Raw genomic sequence first — 23,446 nt, forward strand, 5'->3', positions numbered from 1 at the left:
CTACCGATCCCCTGTCTCTTGCCTCCGATCAGGTCCTGTTCAGTATATGATACGGAGCGGGTATTTGCCTCCCGCCATGTGTGATCTTACAGGTCGAAGGCCTCTTATGTGTAAATGATTGCTGCGGCTCTCCCACGGCTTTATTCCGGATGCCGAGTTCAGCGCATAAAGTCGCTCTTCTTTATCTGCTGCTGTTGGGAAAACTTATTTTGGCTAATTCCCCTTTATTAATAGCCTCTAGGCCTCCAAATAGTGTTTACTTTAGACGAAGCTCCTCCGCTACGCAGCCATCTTGGTTGCCTTCCAAGCTCTGCCTCCTCCTTTTAACTGAGTCTTTTTTAGAATCCTCCAGGATCTCAAACAACTGACCCAGGGGAAGGAGAGAAAAAAAGTTCGATAAACTCCAACTTCAACCGTTAAATGCATACCCAAAGGGCCGATAGAACACAAACACGACCTAGAAATAGTGGTGTCAGCAACCTTAATTTCAGCCCCTGAGGCCACCTTGGAAATCCCACTTGCCACTACCCCACTAGAATGAGTTACTGGGGGGGCAAGTAATGCCAGTCACCAAAGTCTGGACGGTGCCAGTGGAACCCTGTGCTGCATAACCATCACTAGTGCTCTTGCGTACCTGCTCAGGATTGGAGGTCCACAACCTAGCCACTTGTGGGACACTTGACGAACCAACATCATCAAATTTACCCAACAATTCCCTCAACCCTGCTATCAACTTACCCTTCACAGAGTCACCCACGTTCACACTAACGCCCTCTTTTCCAACAACCTTATTGTCTACAGGCAATGTAATCTTTTCACCTGTCCAATTATCCACCTGCTGGAAGCCCTCAATAGGAGTTCCCGTTAAAGGTGGTTTATCCAAAACCTGGAACCCACTAGTGTGAGACTCCGTCACTTTTTCAAGACCTGGACAACTGGCTACTGCAACCATTCCTGCCGTATCCGGCTGTTGAAGCTGCCGTGAATGATCCTGTAAAACATGTACACATGAAATCCCCCCCCCAACATGTCACCCACTTCCTTCCCCCATGAACCCTGGGGACATAAGACTGTGCCCCGCCCCTTCCTCTCTTAGGGGCCGAAACGCCAGTCCCCCCTAACCAACTCTCATCCGCCTTCCCTTCTCCTCTATCTACCCATAGCCACAACCTCACTTGTACCTTGCCCGATGGGCCGTTTACTGTTACCCTTTACAAATTTTTTAGTATAAGTTTTACCCCCATGCCCACCCCTGCTAGCAACCTGGGCCAAGCCATAGGCCATGCTCACCATAACTCCCCGGTTTCCTGCATCCAGGCACACTTTTTGAGTAACATTGTCGTCATTGACCTCTGTCCATGAACAATGCGGGCTGGAGGTGGTCCCCCACCGGCCATCATCTCCAGTGCCACTCTAAAGGCCCGCTTGGACAGTCAACCGTGAACTCGAGTCCATTCTTCCTGCAAAAGATAAACCCACAGAAGATAAACCTGCCCCCTCACCACCCCTCTCCTGAAAACTAACTGGCCCTATATGAAGGGCCGTGGAGTCCAACCCACCCTGTGTATGAGATGCACCAATTAAGGGCCCAGACAGGGTACCCCCACCCACGGGTCTATGATTTTTAGGAGTCTGAAGGACAAACTCCTCCTCAGAAGAATGCAAATAAAGAGACATGTCCCCACCTCCTCCCACAATTTTTATTCTGACACCTCAGCATTCCCCACCTCTCCCTCCTCAATGGTACCTAATTCCCTGTGACAGCACATACCCTTCTTACTAGCCTGAGAAGCCGCCTCTGCTATTTCAAGATTATCCACAGATATTCCTTCTACCCTAGCACTTTCCCGCAAAGCTTCAAAACACCCAACTGGCTCTAAGGCAGAAGGCCCAGCCGTCACCCCAGTCCCATGAAATAAAATACCAGGTCCAGTAGGACCGTCACCCCTGTCCTGTAAGGGCCACACTCCAGCCTTCAACACACTTCCCTCAGGCCCCTCCGGGAGTGTAATAAAACTTTAGGCCCAGCCTTACCCTTTACCTGCTTCTTTACTGAGGCCCCCAGCTCCCGCTCACTGCCGCTCTTGACTACCGTCACCTCAGCGCCCACAGCCAACACCTGACCTGCAACAGCCGGACCAGGCCTCTTGGATCCTTTCCCGGCACCTGGGCTCCTTCTTCCTTTAAAAGGCCCTCAAACTCTTTCTAGGCTTACGCGTGTTGGCGGCTTAGACCTCCTCCTTGGCTGGGACTTCACTGCACCAACATCTTTCTCCGGAACTACCTGGCCTCCGAACAACTCCTTGACCCGGCTTTCTAACCAAACCGGGCCATTTGTCTCCGCTGCTGCTCTCAACAGAGAGAAAATCTCCTCACCTGGCGCCATAATGATGCAAGAAGGTGGGCGGGAAAAAACGCAGACAAATTCTTAGGATTCCTGTGTGAGGTAATCTAAACTGCAACTTTTGCCGCTCAGCCCCCTTTATTAACTCTCCTCCCTTTCGCTCCTCCCCTCCCCAGCAACAACCAATGGGGCCTCCTCCTCCCCTCGGTCACGTGCCACCTCCGGCCGATACCCCGGCCTCCAGTGGCTTCCTTTTACTTTGTTTCAAATGTTATGTATCTTTACTGCTGGAGATTTTCAAGTAAAGAAAGCATAACCCCCAACTGTCCCGATTTTCGCGGGACAGTCCCGATTTTAGGGGTCTGTCCCCCTGTCCCGGGTTGCTAGCCATCTGTCCCGATTTGCCCCATGCATTTAAAAAAAAATAAAAAAATATTATTATTTTTTTTTTAAATTCTTTTGGGCCCATACTGAGAAGCAGCTGTCTTTGCTCTCACAGGGTTAGATACCTGTTAGATTCAATGTGGAAAAGGAATGGTGTGTGGGTTAAGCAGGAGTAAGTAGGCTGTATACACTCTGACCATGGGTAATGGTGACCTCGCTAACCTACCTCTGGTAGTGCTGATAGGGTTGCCACCTCAGCCATGTTTTCCTGGACACTTATGAGTTACACATGCTGAAGGGTGTGCAGGGAGGAACATATATTGTGTTTCTGGACAGCACTATTCATATTCCTCCCTGCACACCCTGCAGCATGTGTAACTTATAAGTGTTCTGTATTTTAAGGGACGGGTGGCAACCCTAAGTGCTGATGTCTAACCCCTGGTGATAATACTAGCATGCCTTCAGTTTTATACATTGAGCAGTGCTAATACCAGGGTAACGATCAGTGGCAGCCGCAGACTGCCAGCTAATGTGCTTGCCAACCCCAGGACCCCATACATTGAATTTCAGATACCCATATATGATGTAGTGTGTGTGTATATCTATATCCATAACTGTGTGTGTATCTGTATGTATAAGTTTATGCTATGTAGTGTGTGTGTGTGTGTCTCTGCATGTATAAATGTAAGCTATGTAGTGTGTGTATGTGTATCTGCATGTATAAGTGTGTATCTGCATGTATAAGTGTATGCTATGTAGTGTGTGTGTGTCTGCATGTATAAGTGTATGCGGCATGTATAAGTGTATGCTATGTAGTGTCTGTGTATCTGCATGTGTAAGTGTATGCTATGTAGTGTGTGTGTATCTGTATGTGTAAGTGTAAGCTATGTAGTGTGTGTGTGTATCTGCCTGTATAAGTGTATACTATGTAGTGTGTGTGTATCTGCATGTGTAAGTGTATGCTATGTAGTGTGTGTATATCTGTATGTGTAAGTGTAAGCTATGTAGTGTGTGTGTGTATCTGCCTGTATAAGTGTATGCTATGTAGTGTCTGTGTATCTACATGTATAAGTGTATACTATGTAGTGTGTGTGTATCTGCATGTGTAAGTGTATGCTATGTAGTGTGTGTATCTGTATGTGTAAGTGTAAGCTATGTAGTGTGTGTGTGTATCTGCATGTATAAGTGTATACTATGTAGTGTCTGTGTATCTGCATGTATAAGTGTATACTATGTAGTGTGTGTGTATCTGCATGTGTAAGTGTATTCTATGTAGTGTGTGTGTATCTGCATGTATAAGTGTATGCTATGTAGTGTGTGTGTGTATCTGTATGTGTAAGTGTAAGCTATGTAGTGTGTGTGTATCTGCCTGTATAAGTGTATACTATGTAGTGTGTGTGTATCTGCATGTGTAAGTGTATGCTATGTAGTGTGTGTGTATCTGTATGTGTAAGTGTAAGCTATGTAGTGTGTGTGTATCTGCCTGTATAAGTGTATGCTATGTAGTGTGCTACTGTGCATTTTTGCTGACTTTAAAGGCCAGAATGCAGAGAGCAGTTTTAAAGAATTTATTATTAAATGTCCAATTAAGATAAAAATATTTAGCAATGTCTTTGCAAAGGATAATTAAATACATAGCTCACATAGCCATACCAGTGGTTTGAGCTTGTGTTTGATTTGCTGCCTAAGTGTATTAAATTATATGACTTTATTTAGAATTTTATTTAAATTACTTTGGTCTTATGATTTTTTTAAGTCCCGCCCACCACATTTCAATTTTTTTTTGGGGGGGGGGTGTCCCTCTTTTGAATTTTGAAATGTTGGGAGGTATGAGAAAGTAAAGCAAAATAGGAGCCTCCTGTCTTGCAATAAAATTCACATTTCAAGATTAATAAGTTACTAAGAATGACAGCAAACAAGAGTTTGACACACTACAGTATTTCCTTTCAGGTGTTGGGAGGGATGCATCTGTATTCTGTATAAACTATAACAGTACACTGCTGGACTCCATTCTTGCTCAGCTGCTGCTTGACCTCTAGATTGTCCTACGACTGTGGTTGCTATGGATCACTTAACCCCATCAACAATAAATTAGAAGCAATGTTATATAAACACTCCCTGTTATAATTTATTTATTCCAACTCCATATACTAAATATCAACGTGCACAATCCATGCTTTTTTGGCAGGGAAATTATTTTTTAAGGCAAGTATCGCACAGTATAGCTTACGCCGAACAATTGTACCAATTTAAGAAAATATGCTACTTGTAAAACAATCTACTGTTTTCTTACATTCTTTCTCATAAATAATGTATGTTTATTTTTTTTATCTTTAACACAGATGAATATGACTAAATAGGAGTTAGACCTTGCACGTTACTGTATGCGATGTAAAAACAATGTAAAATCTGGTGCAGCCTTTCTGGAGACCTACGTTTATAACTGTATCTCAGCAGGGTGCTGATGTTCTGTTTCCAAGTGACGTCAGATAACTCCAAGGAGAATGATAGATCGGTGACGTCACTCGCCAATCAGCTGTCAGGGGCGGGCTAAACTCGGGTATTAGACCCTCGGAGTCACGTAGCTCTGCAGCACAGTCGGATTTCAGTGGCGTTACGGCCTGCACACCTAGGTAAGTGGTACCCATCTGGGATGCATAGTCCGCTGCTGCGAAAGGCCTCGTAGCAAACTGCTGAAGGGCTGTAATAATTACACGATGCCTGCGGGAGCTGGCGTATTACGTAGCATCACTTTACAGTTAATACAAATAAATATACAATTTTATGATTAGCCAGAAGAGACCACTAAATGTACTTCTGCTCTGTGCAGGACGAGCCGCTAATGATACAGGTATTGCGTTAGGACTGATATGTTGAAGCCTTTTGGACTTAATTTTTTGTAATTGGTTTTATTTTTTTAAATAGAAAACAGTACAGAAATTGTGGTTATTTGGTCATGAATGAAAACAGCTGCGATAACTTAGTGACACAGCCATGTACCACGATTATTTATTTTTCCTTTCCCATCCCCAGCTGCTTCTTTACCACATCCATCTATTGCATATGCTATTATGCTGTGTAACTTTCATGCATCTCTGACCCACCGACTTTTGGGTAAAAACTTCTTATTGTGACAATAACCTTCAGGTGCTTTTCCACACCCATATTTCACCACCATCTTTATTTTACGCTAAATCCTTTCATTGAAACATCTTATTGTTTGTGATATATTCCAGCAAGCTTTTTGAACCTATTGTTAGCTTTAAATAATTAGGTGCAAATATGTGTTTGTCATTAGAATAAGATGGTAGATTTGCTTTTGGAAATGACAAGGGTATGTTGGGAACACATGGCTGTCACAATCTCATAAAATACAAAATTCACACATAAAACAAGTGGATATTTCTATAACCAACTTTCTGCAGAAAGGACACAGCAAGGTCATGGGATGATAGAAGATGGCAAGGCCTTGGTATATTGAATATTCTACCCTTCTGGGAGTAGAATGACAGGTTGCTATGATTCCTGGGGGGAGGGGAGATCAGGATCGCCAACAGTATACACTGAGATGCAATTTCAGTAATAAAAAAAATAAAATAAAAAAAAAACTCCTGGAGAGAGGAAAAAAAATATAACCTGGTTATGATGGTACTCTGGTTTTTTTTTTTTGTTTTTTTTTTTTTCTAAGATTTTTCTGCTTTGTTTCACTCTGTTCTATCAGTACACATCTTTCCTCATTACTTACTTGGCAGTGTTCATATGTAGGGAGTGGGTGGGTTACTCCATTATCAGACCATATTAATGTGTCCCAAAGCAAGAAAGGTGTGGGGGTTTTTTACATATGGAAAGAAATCTAGTTTGAATGATTTTTTTTTTTTTTTAAAAAGTGGTCATTTTGTGAGAAACAGAATGTTGTGTTTACTGCTGAATAGTGTCTAGCATTGACTCTTTTATTGTCACCCTTTTTTGACAATATAGCTGAAGCAGCACTAAACTCTCCTTACATGGGCTTTGTATGGTACAAGCGACTGTATGTTGATTGAATAAGAAAAGCTCAAGTTGGTTCTTAAATATTCAGCCCATCCTGCTACAATTCACTTGGTGTTATGGACCAAAATAATCTTGGGTTTTTATATCCACGAGGCCAGTGATACTCAATTTGCCATTATGATTATATTAGAATATCACATACCTCTGCTAAAGGTACCACCACAGAATAACTGTGTAAGTATATCTATCTTTCAGTAAAAATGCTAAACTGATTCGTGGCATCCTCAACCAACAAAATAAGGGAAGGTGTAAGTTGCTTTGACTTATTATATGTAGAATGCCTGTAGTTGAGTGACATTAAACTCCAAACATTCATATTATACAAATGGAAGCTTTTTTTTTTTTTTTCTTTTTTTTTTAAATACTTACCTTTGTGTTATGGTAAACAGAACGCCAATCCTCCGCCCGTATCTCCTGCTTTGCTGGATTATTCATCGCTATGCTAAAGAAAGCATCTTTGTAAACTTCAATGAATTAAAGTGCCCCTGTTTAAGATTACTTGATCCTGGGCTTTAATTCAATAGTTTATAACTCCTTTAAAGGGAGAGTAAACACAACATTCAAGGGACAGTTATGTTTGTGTATAGTAAAACTTCACAAAATACTTTTATTTGGGGCCCCCTTTTTTCATGTAACTTGGCTCTAAAAACTGTACATTTTCTAATTACTAAAGCTGGAAAGTGCACTGCAGACTTCTCGAGGCCAAAACTCCTACATAGCCATCCTTAGACATGAAACCCCACATTTTCTTTCATGATTCAGATAGTCATATTTTGTGTATAAAATAATCTTCAAATGTGATATCGTTGGCTCAGCTGTGTTCTGGTAGCTCCCAGTAGTGCATTGCGACTCCTTCAGTTGGATACTGTGCGAATGAAGCAAATTTTCTAATAGAAGTAAATTACAATTTATTTTTTCCTTGATCCTAAAACATTTTTGGTTTCATGTTATTTTAATAGGCTTTAACAGAAACTGTGAAACATGCACTTTACTAACACACTAGGTCTGTGGCTGACCTTGTTTTTGACAAACTAAAGCCCTGATTGGCTCCTCCCAATAAGGCAAGTGAAAGGTGGAGTTTTGCTATTGAAAACAATTGCAGTGAACAAGACATTTCTCTCTAACAGTTTAGACTTGGCTAATATATTTCATAGCAAGAAATGAATGTCTTGTAATTACAAGGTGTCTACTGTTTTCGTTTGAGCGCCACATAATAGGCTTTGCTTGTACACGATTACAGCTATCAGCAGAAGTAACAAACCATTAATTTGTAAGGTTGTCCTTGCAGTACTGCGATGATCATTGAGCAGGCTGTCGGACTCCTAAACAGTGAAGGATAAAACGCCTAAAATGTACACAAATGTATTCTGGAACATCACTTATGTAATGTAAATCTGTAGTGTTCTCAGCAGAAAATGTTGCCAGCCGGGTGGCATTATGAAGTAGCTTGGTGGGGGCAGTGTAATATGTTCTAATATTATGCAGTTCCCCACAAATGTAATTGATGATTTGTGCAATAAAAATTGGAAATTTTTTAATAGTGGGCAATATTAGATTTATATTGATTAATATTTTATCTCGGTGGTACACTATATGGTGGCAGTTCTGCAAGAATGTTATCCATTTGCAAGAGCACTATTTCCTGCCATGTAGTGCTCCAGATGCCTACCTAGGTATATCTTCAACACAGAATATTATGGGATCAAAGCAAATTTGATAATAGAAATAAACTTTTTTTTTTTTTTTTGTGGGTTTCATGTCCCTTTAAAGGGACAGTCTAGTCAAAATTAAACTTTCATGATTCAGATTTTTTTTTTTTTTTAATTTGCTTTGCTCTCTTGGTATTGAAAGCTACACCTAGGTAGGCTTGTATGCTAATTTCAAGGCTGTTGAACTGCCTCTTGTCTCAGTGCATTTTGACACACTGCTAGTTCATGTGTGTCTTATAGATAACATTGTACTCACCCACCATGGAGTTATGAAAATGTGTAAAAAGGACAGATAATCCCCAATCTACATTCTGGAGTAGACTGTCCCTTTAAGGTGCCATGAATGCTATAAAGATTTCATAAAATTCTTGGAGGCTGAGAATTTGAAATTAAAGTTTGAAATTGAGTTTGCCTTAAAGGGGCACTAAAATTTCATGTACCTCGCTCTAATCATGGTGCTGCCATATTGGAACCTTGGATACACTAAGGAGTTGCTGCACATGTGCAAACAGGTCTGCTTTATAATGTAGTGAGAGATATCAACATGGGGACACACGTGATTAGAGAGGTTGGAAATAACCTTAAAGGACCAGTCAACACAGTAGATTTGCATAATCAAGACAATAGCACTTAGTCTGAACTTCAAATGAGTATTTTTTTTTTTTTTTTGTTTTTTCCTGACAATTTTAAGTTGTCTATTTCCACTCCCCCTGTACCATGTGACAGCCATCAGCCAATCACAAATTCTGTGAATTTTTGCACATGCTCAGTAGCAGCTGTTGACCCAAAAATTTAAATATTAAAAGACTGCACATTTTGTTAATGGAAGTAAATTGGAAAGTTGTTTAAAATTGCTGCTCTATCTGAATAATGAAAGTTTAATTTTTGACTTGAGTGTCCCTTCAATGTTTGATTTTGTGCAGGTATAAACTGGGTTTTGCTTATTGTGAACATAAAATAGTTATAGCATGTTACATTATCTCGCGCTTTTTATTTGTTTTGTTTTTTATAATTGTACTTCAAGGAGGCATTAGTTGATTAGCCAATCTGAGGGTGCATTATTCCTGTTCTCACTTAGTTTAGACTACAACAGGTATTATAAAGACTAGCATCCTGCTTTTTAACATTTCAGTAACTTTGTGAGACTTAAAGGGACAGTTTAGCCAAAATTTTAACTTTCATAATTTAGGTAGGGCATACAACTTTCCAATTCACTTATCAAATTTGCTTTTGTACTCTTGGTATTCTTAGTTGAAAGCTAAACATAGGTTGGCTCATATGCTAATATCTAGGCCCTTGAAGACCGCCTCTTATCTCAAAGTATTTGACTTTTTTTTTTTTTTTTTTTACAGCTAGAGGGTGTTAGTTCATGTGACAACTTTGTGCTCACATCTGTGGAGTTACTTATGAGAGGTCACTGATTAAAATGCAAGTTCTAAGGAACTGAAATAAGGGGGCAGTCTGTAGAGGCTTAGATACAAGGTAATCAGAGGATGTAAAACTGGGGAATGGGTAATAAAGGGATTTATCTATCTTTTTAAACAATAACAATTTTTAAGTAGATGTCGTGTTTTTTTTTTTTTTTTTTTTTTGTTTTTTTTTTAAGCAGTTACCCACTGAAAGTGGGTTATAGGGTTTTGTTTCTACAGCAAACTTTCTTAACAGCCTGAGAACAATTTAACAATGTTGCCAATCTTTATTCCACAGAACTTCAGAATGACTCACCAGTACCCAGCACTCTCTGCTGAGCAGAAGAAGGAGCTATCTGATATTGCACAGCAGATAGTGGCTTGTGGGAAGGGAATTCTTGCTGCTGATGAATCTGTTGGTGAGCATCTGTATTTCTCTCATGATAAAACTGCCCTTGAGGTCTAACAATGGGTAAATGTGTTCTTTACCATTGTTTCTATAACACCATTTTATTTATAGGGAGTATGGACAAGCGCCTAAGTGGCATTGGAGTAGAGAATACCGAAGAGAACAGGCGCTTGTACCGTCAAATTCTATTTAAGGGAGATGACCGTATGAAGAAATGCATTGGGGGTGTTATATTTTTCCATGAAACAATGTATCAACAAGGGGACTATGGAACAAATTTTGTAAAGATGATTAAAGATAAAGGAATTCTTGTAGGCATCAAGGTAAGACCTAGAAGAACAATACACCTTTAAGTGCCCCTCTAATGTATTTGTAGTGACCACCTACTTCTGCCTTTGAATTTTGTATTAGTAATGCCACATAACCTGAACCTATATTTTCTCTAGAATCTAAGTGAGCATAGCTGCTAAACAGGACTGGCTATGAACTTCAACTCATTAGTTTGGTACAATAGAAACTACCCCCCCCCCCCCCCCCTAGAATTTCTGAGTAAGAACAGTTGCATAATTTATCCTATGAATTTATTTTAACAGAGCATTAATGATGAATCTTGTATCCTTTCTATCCTGGTATGTTGGTATTGTAGAAGGGTGGGTGAAGGAGAGGTTACTCTTGCTACATCTATTGAGTGCTATAGATAGTGGGGAAGGCTGCCTAGATAATAGTGTTATCAATTAGTCTCTTGTTTGTGCCATCTGTCAAAACTCTGGATATGCATTATTGCTGAGCCATAGCTGTTGAGTGAAAAGAGCGTTTGACTTTAAGTGCACTAATGTGAATTGGGGGGGCCCCCCCCAAGTGTGGCCCCAATCACTACAGCTTTAGAGAGTTAAAGATAATGCTAGGATTTATCACTAGAAATCAAGTATAGTTTAAGTGATCAAACATGGGAGGGTGCTAAACTCACCCTTACTGTGCCATTGCTAAACACAGGGGCTCCTGCCACCTACAGCGCATCAATCTCCTTCAATGAGGTGACGTTTGCACCTCTAAACCATTAGCCGTGCGTACAGAAACATGTCAGTTGACATGCACACCTATTGGTTTAGAGGTGCAAACGTCTCCTCATTGAAGGAGACCGCTGTGCCATAGACCGCTGGAGCTGATGAGTTTAGCTCTGCAACGGCACAGAGGGTGGGTTTTTTTTTTTTTTTAAATAATTATTGAAACTCTTGGATTTAACATCACTTTAAGGGGATTGTGGAAAGTGCTTTTTAGGTTTATTCTTGTAATTGAAATGGCTAGGTTTGTGCATATACATACTTTTAAATTTTTTTTTTTTTTTTTTTTTCTCTCTTAAGGTTGATAAAGGTGTAGTCCCTCTTGCTGGTACTGATGGAGAGACAACAACTCAAGGTGAGTAACTTTGCTATAATTCCTCTAATGCAGTGGTTCTCAAAGTCTGGTAGCTTTTAGCTGGACATGTCCAGTGCCCTGTAGTGTGTATCTATCGAGCCCACAGATTCCGCAGCGTAATTATAATGCATTAGTGTAAGTGGGGAAGCAAATATATACATTCATTGGTATCACCTGCAGTGCCGATGCTCAGTCCTATCTGCTCCTTTCCCACTGAACTGCCGCTAAATGTGGCCCATGCACATGAGCACTACAACCCAGGCTTGCCCCAGTATTTCTTAGGTGTGGAGTGGCAGGCCTGTCACAGTTCGCATTGGGGGCATTTCAGGTCATGGCCCACCAGGAGGGCTGTCAAGGTCCGGTACTGGGCCGTGGCCTGGCTGAAAAAAATGGACCCTTTGTAGTTATGTATGTTTTTTTTTTTTTAAATTTTTTTTTCACAAACGAGTGGTGTCTTGCAATGCTACATGCTCAGAGCCTTAAATATAATGGAGATTCATATCAATGCTCAAAATTTGTAATCTCTTTGCAGTGCTTCACTGAGGTCAACTAGGATTTTTATATGGAAAATATAATTTCTGTGGAATCTCCCTTAGTTTGCAAAGCTCTGTGTTTTACATATATAAAAAAATCTTTAATTTAATCCTAAAGAATGTTACATGGTCTTAGTGTGTGTGACAGCTTTGGAGCTAAGCTGTGTTTTCCTCAGGATCTATTTAATGGGTACACTGTCGGCCAATCTAAAATTTAGTGTTTGTGTTTTTTGGGTTTTTTTTTTTCCTGTAGTTTGACTCTTTTATATTACAACAGGTTTGGATGGATTATCAGAGCGCTGTGCTCAGTATAAAAAAGATGGTGCTGACTTTGCTAAGTGGAGATCTGTACTGAAAATCAGTGAGCATACACCATCTTCCCTTGCTATTATGGAAAATGCCAATGTACTTGCTCGCTATGCCAGCATCTGCCAACAGGTGAGTAGTCTAAGATTCTGTGCTTGAAATGTATTAAGGGACAGTACACACCTTGTAATTGCAAGACTTCTGCAGTCATATAATTTGTATATTGGGGGGCTGAATTATTTTTGAATGGATTGTTTGCTGCTGTCACAGCCATGTTTGTCTTATTTGGAGGAGCCATTCTGGAGTAGACACACCGAAGGTCCTTTTTGTTGCAAAACATTGTTTGTTTTGCAGTCCTCTGGTCAGCTGAAGCCAATTGGTGGCAGGATTAGCCCTTTTGAGTTCTTAGATTTGGGGAAAACCCTCAATTTACATCCTTAAATTTTATAGGAAGGGGGGGGGAAATAACTTATCTGTATTGCATAATTTAAACATTTATGGGGAGCTAATTTTGAACATTAATATAGCATATTTGAATAGCTGTCGTTTATAAAAAAAATTTTTTTTTTTTTTTTATTCCTCACCAGAATGGTATTGTTCCCATTGTGGAGCCTGAAATTCTTCCTGATGGAGAACATGACCTGAAGCGCTGTCAATATGTGACTGAAAAGGTGTCTAAAGTTCAATTATCGCATGTACACAGTGCTTTTTAATTGTATGGATCTGTATAAAACTTTTTATACATTTACAGGTGCTTGCTGCTGTATACAAGGCCCTTAGTGACCACCATGTGTATCTGGAAGGCACACTACTTAAACCAAATATGGTAACTGCTGGACATGCTTGTCCAACAAAATACGTATCTGATGAGATTGCCATGGCAACTGTGACTGCCCTGCGCCGCACTGTGCCACCAGCTGTGCCAGGTAACACTTTAAATTAAACAAAACACAAGAACACGTCTCTTCTAGTAAGAATTAAAGAATCCGCTATAATTTAAAGTTAAACTATGGAATCTGCCACTAGACTCCTGATAAAGGATTTATACCCTTAAACAGGTAGGGCTATGTGTTTTAATAGGGTAACCCAGACTAATGGGGTTGTTGGTGTGTAACTCAAGTTCTGAGTCTTAGAGGGTTGATAGCCCCTGCTCCTCTTAAAGGACAGCCTCACTCTTTTTGAGGTTTTTAAAATGTTTAGTTAAGAATAAAACATCTTTGCAATATCCATTTATTTTGCCCACTTGGGTTAACCCTACTACCAATCTTTCACTACCTGGCTTTAACTTGGTGTCCTTTAGTCTATCATATGACCGTGGCCAGCCTTGTCTGCAGACTAAAGCCCAGATTCTCTTCCGAGTACAACAGATGGTAGATTAAGTTTGGCTATTGAAAAATTATTTGCACTAAAAAGGATGTTAATTAGTCCTTCAAAATATTAAGACTTGACTGGTATGATCTATAGCAAGACAACTAAAGTGTATTGTAATTAAGATTCCTGTCATGCTATAAAATGTTAATCTAAATTTTTTTTTTTTATATATATTTATTTTTTCTTGGATATCCTTGTTTGCTGCAATTATTTAATAACCAAACTGCACCCACTACTTGCCTTATTTGGAGAAGCCAATCCATGCGTCAGTCTGCAGACAAGGCTAGTAACTGGCATTAAGCTAACAGAATGGGATTGTATAGTTTAAAATTGTCATTGCATAAAATGTAGGAATTAATTGGATTAATGAAATCAGTTAAGAGATCCCTCCTTGTAAAATACACTTTGTCCCTTGCTGTGGAGACTAGGGCACTGATTCAAAACTATTGCGGCTCCATTCTGTTATTGACTAGTTGGTCAGGGCTATTTGAAAGCCAGTATCCTAATCCCCTGACAACCAAGCAATGCTCCTGGCAGCTAGCCTGTAACAAACTATTGTTTTAATACAATTAGTCTTGGTATTACCAAAATGGGTTTTTTTTTTGCACTCACAAAGTAGTGTGTGTATGTGTATATATAAATTTTTTTTTTTTTTTTTTAGGAGTTACCTTTCTCTCTGGTGGTCAAAGTGAGGAGGAAGCTTCTATTAACCTAAATGCAATTAATAAATGCCCCTTAGCCCGACCTTGGGCTCTTACTTTCTCCTATGGACGTGCACTGCAGGCTTCAGCTCTCAATGCCTGGCATGGCAAGAAGGAGAATGAGAGTGCAGCTTCTGAGGAGTTCCTGAAGCGTGCCGAGGTAAACAACAAATGTCAGGGACCACTCCTATAAGCTAGCATGGCAAAGAAACTTAAAGCTAGCTGCAATAACTAACTTTACTTTATTATACTGAGGGTTGTACTGACATAAAAGCATATCTGACACAAATTGGCACCATTGTGTTCTCTTATGGTACAAGAGCTGACTTATTTACCGTGCTGCAGAGATTTCAGGCATGGGCTTTGTATGTTCATAATGAAGAATTGTCAGTAAGGCATGGCCTTGTAAACTATTTATATAATGGCATTGGTGTTAAACGTTATTTAAAAAATCCTGCATGGGTGTAATTCACAAAATAGGTGAACCCAAAATAATATACACTAATAAATATAAAAAAAGGGAATATAACTAACTCAGTGAGTGTAATGCAAATAAACTTGCTCAATGTCTAATATGCTTTCTTGCAGATAAATGGACTCGCAGCTTGTGGCAAGTATGAGCACAGTGGTGATGGATCATCGGCAGCCGGTCAGTCTCTGTATGTGGCTAATCATGCATACTGATCACTGACTTGCAGAGAACCTCCAACCTGCTACACTCCACCTGTAAGCAGCCTCCATGTGGACATCACTTCAGTCAGAGCCTGGAATCGTCACAACCCACAATCTTGTTTTAGCACTTATTGTTAGTCATTGCAGCTAACTGTGGTGGTGCTTAATGGTTAATCAAAATAGAGTTGTTGCTACTAAAAGTACTTGGATTTTATTCAGGGTATAACATCTTATTCCAGACTAGCGTCCCTCATTCAGCCATACTGTTAGATCTGTTGCAGGCAAAATTTAAGTAGTGGTGACTGACACTTTAAGGGTAGCTGTACTGTTGGACAGATGAAATGTTTAGGTAATATACCTAGTTCAGGCATGGGTTTATCCTCAGATTGTGCCCAGCTGACTTGAGGCACACCTATTGAATTCTCCAGGCCCTGTTCTGTGAAAGGTTTGCACTCTGCTGTAGTGTTAGTGCTTTTGAGCCACACATTCCTTTGAGGTCATTTTGTCCTGCACCTTAGAAATTGTGAAAGAAGGTAACTTACTGCTGTGCATTTTTGTTAAATCTAGTGTTGTCGTACGCAACTAATGTACCAAATATAAATCTAATAAATCTCTATTGTCTGTTTTGTCTTTACATTGGTGTGGAAGAATACCTTGCTGGTGATTGGCTTCATTACATGTGTTCTAAGCTAAGAAAAATTAAAATGCAGTGGCTTTCACCCAAATTCAGCTGTGAGTGATTTTAGTTAACTCAGTGGTAAAAAGCAAGCTGTGGTTCTAAATTACTATTTTTATTTGTTAAATCCCCCCACTTTAACGATTCAGATAAAACATGCGTCAATCCAATTTTAACTCTCTACTTTTTTTCTTGGTTTCCTTTTGAAGAAAGGACAACTACTGGGAGCTAGCTGCTAATTGGTGGCTGTAATAACTTTATAAAAGATTTATCTTGTAAGTAAATATTTTGCATTGCTTGAATGCAAATGTATTTAAAGCTTGTAAAGGGGCATAAAACATGCACAACTTGCTTAAATCAAAGATTAGCAAGAATATATAAATCTAATTTTTTTTTTTTTTCTAGTCTTGATTTGTGGACTGTAATGGGGTCACTCATAAACTGCTGCATCAATTGGAAAGTGTTATCATGAAAAGGGAAAAACTTTGGGTTATGACTTTCTGTCAGGCCAGAGCAAGCAGGGCCCTACATGTCTCAGAGTGTAACTGAATAGCAGGCCAAGAGGCAACAGAGGGGTTCACGGAAGTTAACAAATTATAATCACATGCAATGCCATACACCTAATTTATAACAAAGGACCAGAGAGAGACTTTGATTCTTCTGAAAGTTGGGTAGTGATTTCTATCACCCTTGAGCATTTTTTTTTTTTCACCTGAGACATAGGTTACTTGCTGCAATAAATCTCTGTTCTAAGGGAATTTTTTCTTTCATGTAATTGGCAAGAGTCCATGAGCTAGTGACGTATGGGATATACAATTCTACCAGGAGGGGCAGTTTCCCAAAGCTCAAAATGCCTATAAATACACCCCACCACACCCACAATTCAGTTTTACATACTTTGCCTCCTATGGAGGTGGTGAAGTAAGTTTGTGCTAGATTTCTACGTTGATATGCGCTTCGCAGCATGCTGAAGCCCGGTTTTCCTCTCAGTGCAGTGAATGACAGAGGGATGTGAAAGGAGTATTGCCTATTGAATGCTATGGTCATCCTATCGGATCTATTTAATAGGTTCTCTGTTATCGGTCGTAGAGATTCTTCTCCTACCTCCCTTTTCAGATCGACGATATACTCTTACATACCATTACCTCTGCTGATTCTCGTTTCAGTACTGGTTTACATATCTACTATATGTAGATGAGTGTCTTTTGGTAAGTATGTCTTATTTTATTTATGACACTCTCGGCTATGGTTTGGCACTTTTATATGTGAAGTTCTAACTATGTTTTATACTTATATTTGCCATAATTCAGGTTAATCAGTATATTTCCTTCTTACAGACTGTCAGTTTCATTTTTGGGAAATGCATATGAATTTTTTTTTTTGACATTATTTAAGTCTTTGTATCTTTTGCTTCTGGTTTCCAGACGCTTATTCTGTTTGCATTTTTTCCCATTCCTGAAACTGTCATTTAAGGAATTTGATAATTTTGCTTTGTTTTTGTTTTTTTCTATTACATATTGCAAGATGTCTCAATCTGACCCTGTATCAGAATCTACTTCTGGAATGCTAAGTGCATTTGTTGTAAACTTTTGGTAACTGTTCCTCCGTCTAGTTTGTGTTAGTTGTCATGATAAACTTTCAAAAGCAGACAATATTTCCATTAGTAGTAGTCCATTACCTGTTCCTTGAACATCTAATGTTCAGGATATTCCTGGTAATGTAAGAATTTGTTTCTAATTCTATTCAGAAGGCCCTGTCATACCACCTTCTAATAAACGTAAAAGGTCTTTAAAAACTTCTCATAAATTAGACGCCAAAATTCTGATTTATCTATCTCTGATGAGGATCTATCTGGTTCAGAAGATTCTGCCTCAGATATTGACACTGACAAATCTTCATATTTATTTAAGATGGAGTTTATTTGTTTACTAAAAGAGGTGTTGATTGTATTAGATATGGAAGAGTCTAGTCCTCTTGATATTGGGGGGAAGGGAGCTTTTTTGCCTCAGGATAAAAAAATCTAAGGGTTAATTTAGGGCTGCTAACGGTTTTCTTTCCTTTGTTCAGAATAAGGAACAGAAGCCTGACCCTTCCCCTAAAGGAACAGCTTTCAATTGGAAGCCTTCTCCAGTCTGGAATAAATCCAAGCCTTTTAGAAAATCAAAACCAGCCCCCAAGTCTGCATGAAGGTGCGGCCCTCATTCCAGCACAGCTGGTAGGGAGCATACTACTATTTTTCAAAGATGTTTGGATCAATTCAAAATCATTGGATTCAGAACATTGTTTCTCAAGGTAAGACCGCCTGTTTTTTTTTTTTTTTTTTTTTGTTTTTTTTTTTTTTTTCCTCACTCATTCCATTGAACCCAGTAAAGGCTCAGGCTTTCCTGAAATGTGTTTCAGACCTGGAGTCATCTGGGGTAATTGTGCCAGTTCCATATGTGGAACGGGGTCTGGGGTTTTATTCAAATCTGTTCATTGTACCAAAGAATTCTTTCAGACCAGTTCTGGATCTAAAAATTTTGAATCGTTATGTAAGAATACCAACATTCAAAATGGTGACAATAAGGACTATTCTGCCTTTTGTTCAGCAAGGGCATTATATGTCCACAATAGATTTACAGGATGCTTATCTTCATATTCTGATTCATCCAGATCACTATCAGTTCCTGAGATTCTCTTTTCTAGACAAGCATTACCAATTTGTTGCTCTTTTTGGCCTAGCAACAGCTCCAAGGATCTTAAAGGTTCTCGGTGCCCTTCTCTCTGTAATCAGAGCGGGGTATTGCAGTGTTTCCTTATTTGGACGGTATATTGGTACTTGCTCAGTCTTTACATTCTGCAGAATCTCACATGAATCAACTAGTGTTATTTCTTCAAGAACATGGTTGGAGGATCAATTTACCAAAAAGTTCCTTGATTCCTCAGACAAGGGTAACCTTTTTAGGTTTCCAAATAGATTCAGTATCCATGACTTTGTCTCTAACAGACAAAAGACGTCTGAAATTGGTTTCAGCTGGTCGGAACCTTCAGTCTCAATCATTCCCTTCAGTAGCTATGTGCATGGAAGTTTTAGGTCTCATGACTGCAGCATCGGACGCGATCCCCTTTGCTCGTTTTCACATGAGACCTCTTCAGCTTTGTATGCTGAACATTTTGTGCAGGGATTATACAAATATATCACAATTGATATCCTTAAATCCCAATACTCGACTATCTCTGACTTGGTGGTTAAATCACCAGCATTTAGTTCAAGGGGCCTCTTTTGTTCGGCCAACCTGGACTGTGATCACAACAGATGCGAGTCTTTCAGGTTGGGGAGCTGTCTGGGGATCTCTGACAGCGCAGGGGGTTTGGAAATCTCAAGATTACCAATCAATATTTTGTAACTCTATGCGATTTTTTTTTTTTTTTCTTCAGAGCTCTTCAGTTTTGGCCTTGTCTGTCTGAAAAATAAACTATTCGCTCTTCAATGTCACAACCGTGGCATATGCCAATCATCAAGGTGGGACTCGCAGTCCTCAAGCTATGGAAGAAGTATCTTGGAAACTTGCATGGGCGAAATCCAGCTCCTGTCTAATCTCTGCGGTTCATATCCCAGGTATAGACAATTGGGAAGCGGATTATCTCAGTCGCCAGACGTTACATCCGGGAGAATGGTCTCTTCACCCAGATGTGTTTCTTCAGATATGGGGGGCTTCCAGAAATAGATCTTATGGCTTCTCATCTAAACAGGAAACTTCACAGGTATCTGTCCAGATCCAGGGATCCTCAATGATCATCAAATTCCTTGGAATTATCAACCTGCTTATATCTTTCCGCCTCTAGTTCTTCTTCCAAGAATGATTTCCAAAATCATAATGGAGCGTTAGTTTGTACTGCTGGTGGCTCCAGCATGGCCACACAGGTTTTGGTATGCGGATCTTGTTCGGATGTCCAGTTACCAACCTTGGCCACTTCCGTTAAGGTCAGACCTATCTCGAGGATCGTTTTTCCATCAGGATCTCAAATCATAAAATTTTAAGGTATGGAGATTGAACGCTTAGTCAGAGGTTTCTCTGACAGTGTTCAATACTATGTTGCATGCTCATAAATCTGTGTTTAGAAAGATTTATTAGAGTTTGGAAGACTTACATTTCATGGTGTTCCTCTCGTTCTCTTGGCATTCTTTTAGAATTTTACAGTTTCTTCAGGATGGTTTGGATAAGGGTTTGTCTGCAAGTTCCTTGAAAGGACAAATCTCTGCTCGTTCTGTTTCACAGAAAAATTGCTAATCTTCCTGACATTCGTTGTTTTGTACAGGCTTTGGTTTGTATCAAGCCTGTCATTAAATCAATCTCTCCTCCTTGGAGTCTTAATTTGGTTTTGAGAGCTTTACAGGCTCCTCCGTTTTGAGCCTATGCATTCTCTGGACATTAATCTACTTTCTTGGAAAGTATTGTTTGTTTTGGCTATCTCTTCTGCTAGAAGAGTTTCTGAATTATCTGCTTTCTTGTGAGTCTTTTCTGATTTTGATTTTTTTTTTTATTTTTTTTTTTTATCAGGATAAGGCGGTTTTGCGGACTTCATTTAAATTTTTACCTAAGGTTGTGAATTACTACAACATTAGTAGAGAAATTGTTGTCCCTTCTTTGTGTCCTAATCCTAAGAATTCTCTGGAAAGATCTTTACATTCTTTGGATGTGGTAAGAGCTTTGAAATATTATGTTGAAGCTACTCTAGATTTCAGAAAGACTTCTAGTCTATTTGTTATCTTTTCTGGTCCTAGGAAAGGCCAGAAAGCTTCTGCTATTTGGCTTCTTGGTTAAAGCTTTTGATTCATCATACTTATGTAAAGTTGGGTAAATCCCCGCCTCATAGGATTACGGCTCATTCTACTAGGTCAGTTTCTACTTCCTGGGCTTTTAAGAATGAAGCTTCTGTTGATCAGCTTTGCAAAGCTGCAACTTGGTCTTCTTTGCATACTTTTACTAAATTCTACCATTTTGATGTGGTTTTTTTTTTTTTTCTTCTTTAGAAGCAGTTTTTGGTAGAAAAGTTCTTCAGGCAGCTGTTTTAGTTTGATTCTTCTGCTTATAATATCAATTTTTTGATTTGGGTTGTGGATTATTTTTTCAGCGGAATTAGCTGTCTATTTGTATCACTCCCTCTCTAGTGACCCTTGCGTGGAGTTCCACATCTTGGGTATTTGCTAGTCCATACGTCACTAGCTCATGGACTCTTGCCAATTACATGAAAGAAAACATTCTTTATGTAAGAACTTACCTGATTTCTTTCATATTGGCAGGAGTCCTTGAGGCCCACCTTTTTTGTGATGGATATGATTTTTTTTTTTGTTATAAAGCAATTATTCCATTTCCTTGTTGATGCTTTTGCTCCTTTCTTATCACCCCACTTCTTGGCTATTTGTTAAACTGAATTGTGGGGGTGTATTTATAGGCATTTTGAGGTTTGGGAAACTTTGCCCCTCCTGGTAGGAATGTATATACTATACGTCACTAGCTCATGGACTCTTGCCAATATGAAAGAAATGAATTTATCAGGTAAGTTCTTACATAAATTATATGGTTTTTTTTTGATGGCCTGCATATTTTTCTCTTTAAGAGCTATAAAGATCCCCATTTGTAGTTTTAGAAAGCTCATGACTTTTTTTTTTGCCTTCTTGAACTTTAATAACTATAAGGCTAATCTAAATATGATTACATCTTAATTTTCTACATATTTAGGCCTTCAAAATTCAGAGACGGACTGCTAATAAAATATATATTATATATATTTTTTTTTTTTAGGAAAAAGTTTGTGGTATTACACCAAGTGGTACAAATCTATAGAGCAAAATGTGAATCGATGCACATGGCTAATTATAATTTAGTAACATTGGTTTCTAAGTAATGTTGATTACCTCCTTTAATCTAAAGAACCAGATTTCTTGCAAAAGAACTGACAAGGTGTTTTTGTTTGCATCATTTTTGCACTGATGTGTGTTTGCCCTGTAGCTGTCTTGAGCTCCACTGGGGAGAGAGTTATGATGGTGTGTACAGTGCCGTTAGTTGACAGCTTGAAGGAAGTTCCTGGGCCAGGGAGGTGGAAAATAGTTTTATGTTTAACTCTTGGTCCAAACTGTGGAATGTTCTAGTTTGCTCAATAAATTTTACAAGACAGACAATAATACATTTCTAAAGGGGTTACTATAGGCTGCAGACTTTTTCCACCAACTACTTCACTTTACCACCTACACCATCCCATAAACCTTTGCCATACGGATTGGCAAAGATGTGCCATACTGCTTTCAAACCAATGTCAGCTTTATGGTGCCAAAGGTTTATAAAGGGTTCCCCCCCTTCTTCTTTAAACAATGCTACAGAGCCATCAAAAAAGTAAAGGCATTTAACTATGCCACAGTGTGATGACGACATACTGGAAAAAATCTAAAAAAAGAGTTTTACTAAAAATGCAATGGCTTTAACTTTCTATTTTACCTTTTTGACGTGCTAAAGGGGTGGAGATAAATTCTTGACAAAGGAGAAGCTTGATACTTGATCCAGTAGTAAGACTGGATTTCATGAAATCACCCATGGTTATGTACTAGTCTTTTAGGTTTTCTTTTTGTGCATTTAATATTCTGATTTTGTTTATATGTTTTCGTGTAATGATGCTGTTTCAAGTCTTTTCTAACAACTTATACACAAGAGCTTCAAGTGAAATGACAAGATCAATAAGTTGACATCCTTCTCAAACCTGTTACAATGCCAAGACACTTTTCACAGTTGAAATTATGCACGTCTCAGTAATTTCAAAAACCATCATACTTTAAAAAGTTCCTTGCGATTTAAGGTTTTGTTTTTATAGCCACAAGAACACGTTTAACATTTTGGTGCATTTTATGAGAGAGCCAGTCTACACTCCAAACTGCAAAGCAAGCATTTACTGTAACAAGTTCAAACCAGCAGATGCATGCCTCAACAGACAAGGCAAGCTTTGTGCAAAACAGTTCAAACCTGCTGCGTCTGTCTGCAACCAGATGTAGTGTGTTTAAATAGTCTATGAACTAATCATCCTATTTGCCATTTTCTATGCCCTATAACTTTTGTACCACTTGTAGTACGAATGCAAACTTTGTTTTCCTCAATCCCCTTAGCCAATACGATGTGTGTATATATATATATATATATTTAAAAAAAAAAAGGTTGTGCTGTATTTTGCTTATTGTACCACACCACACACAACACACACACACACACATACATACACATACACGTCGACTGTTAGATACAGGCGAGAGCTGGAGTTCCTGAGCACATGGCATCTTTCCTCATATAGAACTAGAGCACGATTGGTGCTCCGGTTCCATATGAATGCCAGACAATTACACTGTCCAGCAGTGAAGGGAGTGAGATGGCCCTACACTGCAGAGAATAAAAATAAATGGAGATGGAGAAATGGTGAGCTACACTACAGAAAAAAGGAGG

At 39.2% G+C, this 23,446-nt stretch overlaps 1 protein-coding gene across 3 annotated transcripts in view; it reads left to right on the forward strand.

Moving 5' to 3' along the window:
• ALDOC (aldolase, fructose-bisphosphate C) overlaps positions 1-15,938 on the forward strand; it is a 46,457-nt gene extending 30,519 nt beyond the window's left edge. For 2 of the 3 annotated variants that reach the window (XM_053706199.1, XM_053706198.1), the window contains exons 2-9: positions 10,195-10,315; positions 10,417-10,628; positions 11,667-11,721; positions 12,532-12,692; positions 13,148-13,231; positions 13,312-13,486; positions 14,593-14,792; positions 15,221-15,938. In XM_053706199.1, the coding sequence (XP_053562174.1) occupies positions 10,204-10,315; positions 10,417-10,628; positions 11,667-11,721; positions 12,532-12,692; positions 13,148-13,231; positions 13,312-13,486; positions 14,593-14,792; positions 15,221-15,316 (1,095 nt within the window). In that variant the 5' untranslated portion in view covers positions 10,195-10,203 and the 3' untranslated portion in view covers positions 15,317-15,938. Of the gene's footprint in view, positions 1-5,234; positions 5,362-10,194; positions 10,316-10,416; positions 10,629-11,666; positions 11,722-12,531; positions 12,693-13,147; positions 13,232-13,311; positions 13,487-14,592; positions 14,793-15,220 lie in introns of those variants that run through there. The other variant, XM_053706197.1, reaches the window with a different exon arrangement.
• Positions 15,939-23,446: the final 7,508 nt, after the last annotated feature.

This window comes from Bombina bombina, chromosome 3, assembly GCF_027579735.1.
Source record: "Bombina bombina isolate aBomBom1 chromosome 3, aBomBom1.pri, whole genome shotgun sequence".
In the NCBI taxonomy this organism is placed as follows: Eukaryota; Metazoa; Chordata; class Amphibia; order Anura; family Bombinatoridae; genus Bombina; species Bombina bombina.